Source organism: Penaeus monodon, chromosome 32 (genome assembly GCF_015228065.2).
Source record: "Penaeus monodon isolate SGIC_2016 chromosome 32, NSTDA_Pmon_1, whole genome shotgun sequence".
Classification (NCBI taxonomy): Eukaryota; Metazoa; Arthropoda; class Malacostraca; order Decapoda; family Penaeidae; genus Penaeus; species Penaeus monodon.
The window spans coordinates 6,481,607-6,482,040 of record NC_051417.1 but is presented as its reverse complement, the minus strand read 5'-3'; the positions used below and the strand labels follow the sequence as shown (position 1 = coordinate 6,482,040).

The following is a 434-nucleotide window of genomic DNA, read 5'->3' as shown; positions in this document are numbered from 1 at the left end:
TTTCATAACTAAAAGAATATGAAGCAAGTGTATATTGCAAGATTTCCATGATTTGGATTAGATTTAAAGGCTCACAGCAGAATCCTAGAAGCAAAAGAGTTATTAGCTCATATTCATTCCCTTCTTTATCAATGAATTAGGCTGTGGAGAACCTCCTGGAGGGCGCACGAGAGCTGCCCACTGAACCAGAACTAAGCCAGCTTGCCCTCCGGTTCCGTGACTGCCACCTTATTGTTTTGAAGGCCATGGCTGATCATCGTTCCTATGGAACCAACTGGACATCGAAGAATGTTACCAAGTGAGTGGCATAGCTGTTGGTTTTTACTCGGGATTTATCTGTCTGTTGGTTTATACCTTTAGCTCTACCTCCCTCGCTCTCTATCTATTTATCTCTTTCTCCTTTCCTCCTGCCCTCTTCCCCCAGGCTGGAGGGA

At 44.5% G+C, this 434-nt stretch overlaps 1 protein-coding gene across 1 annotated transcript in view; it reads left to right on the top strand.

Annotated features, from left to right (window-relative positions):
• LOC119593394 (CCR4-NOT transcription complex subunit 1-like) overlaps nucleotides 1-434 on the top strand; it is a gene marked incomplete in the record, with an annotated part of 36,043 nt that overhangs the window by 28,309 nt on the left and 7,300 nt on the right. The window contains 1 exon segment of the mRNA XM_037942323.1: nucleotides 141-298. Coding sequence (XP_037798251.1) covers nucleotides 141-298 — 158 coding nt within the window.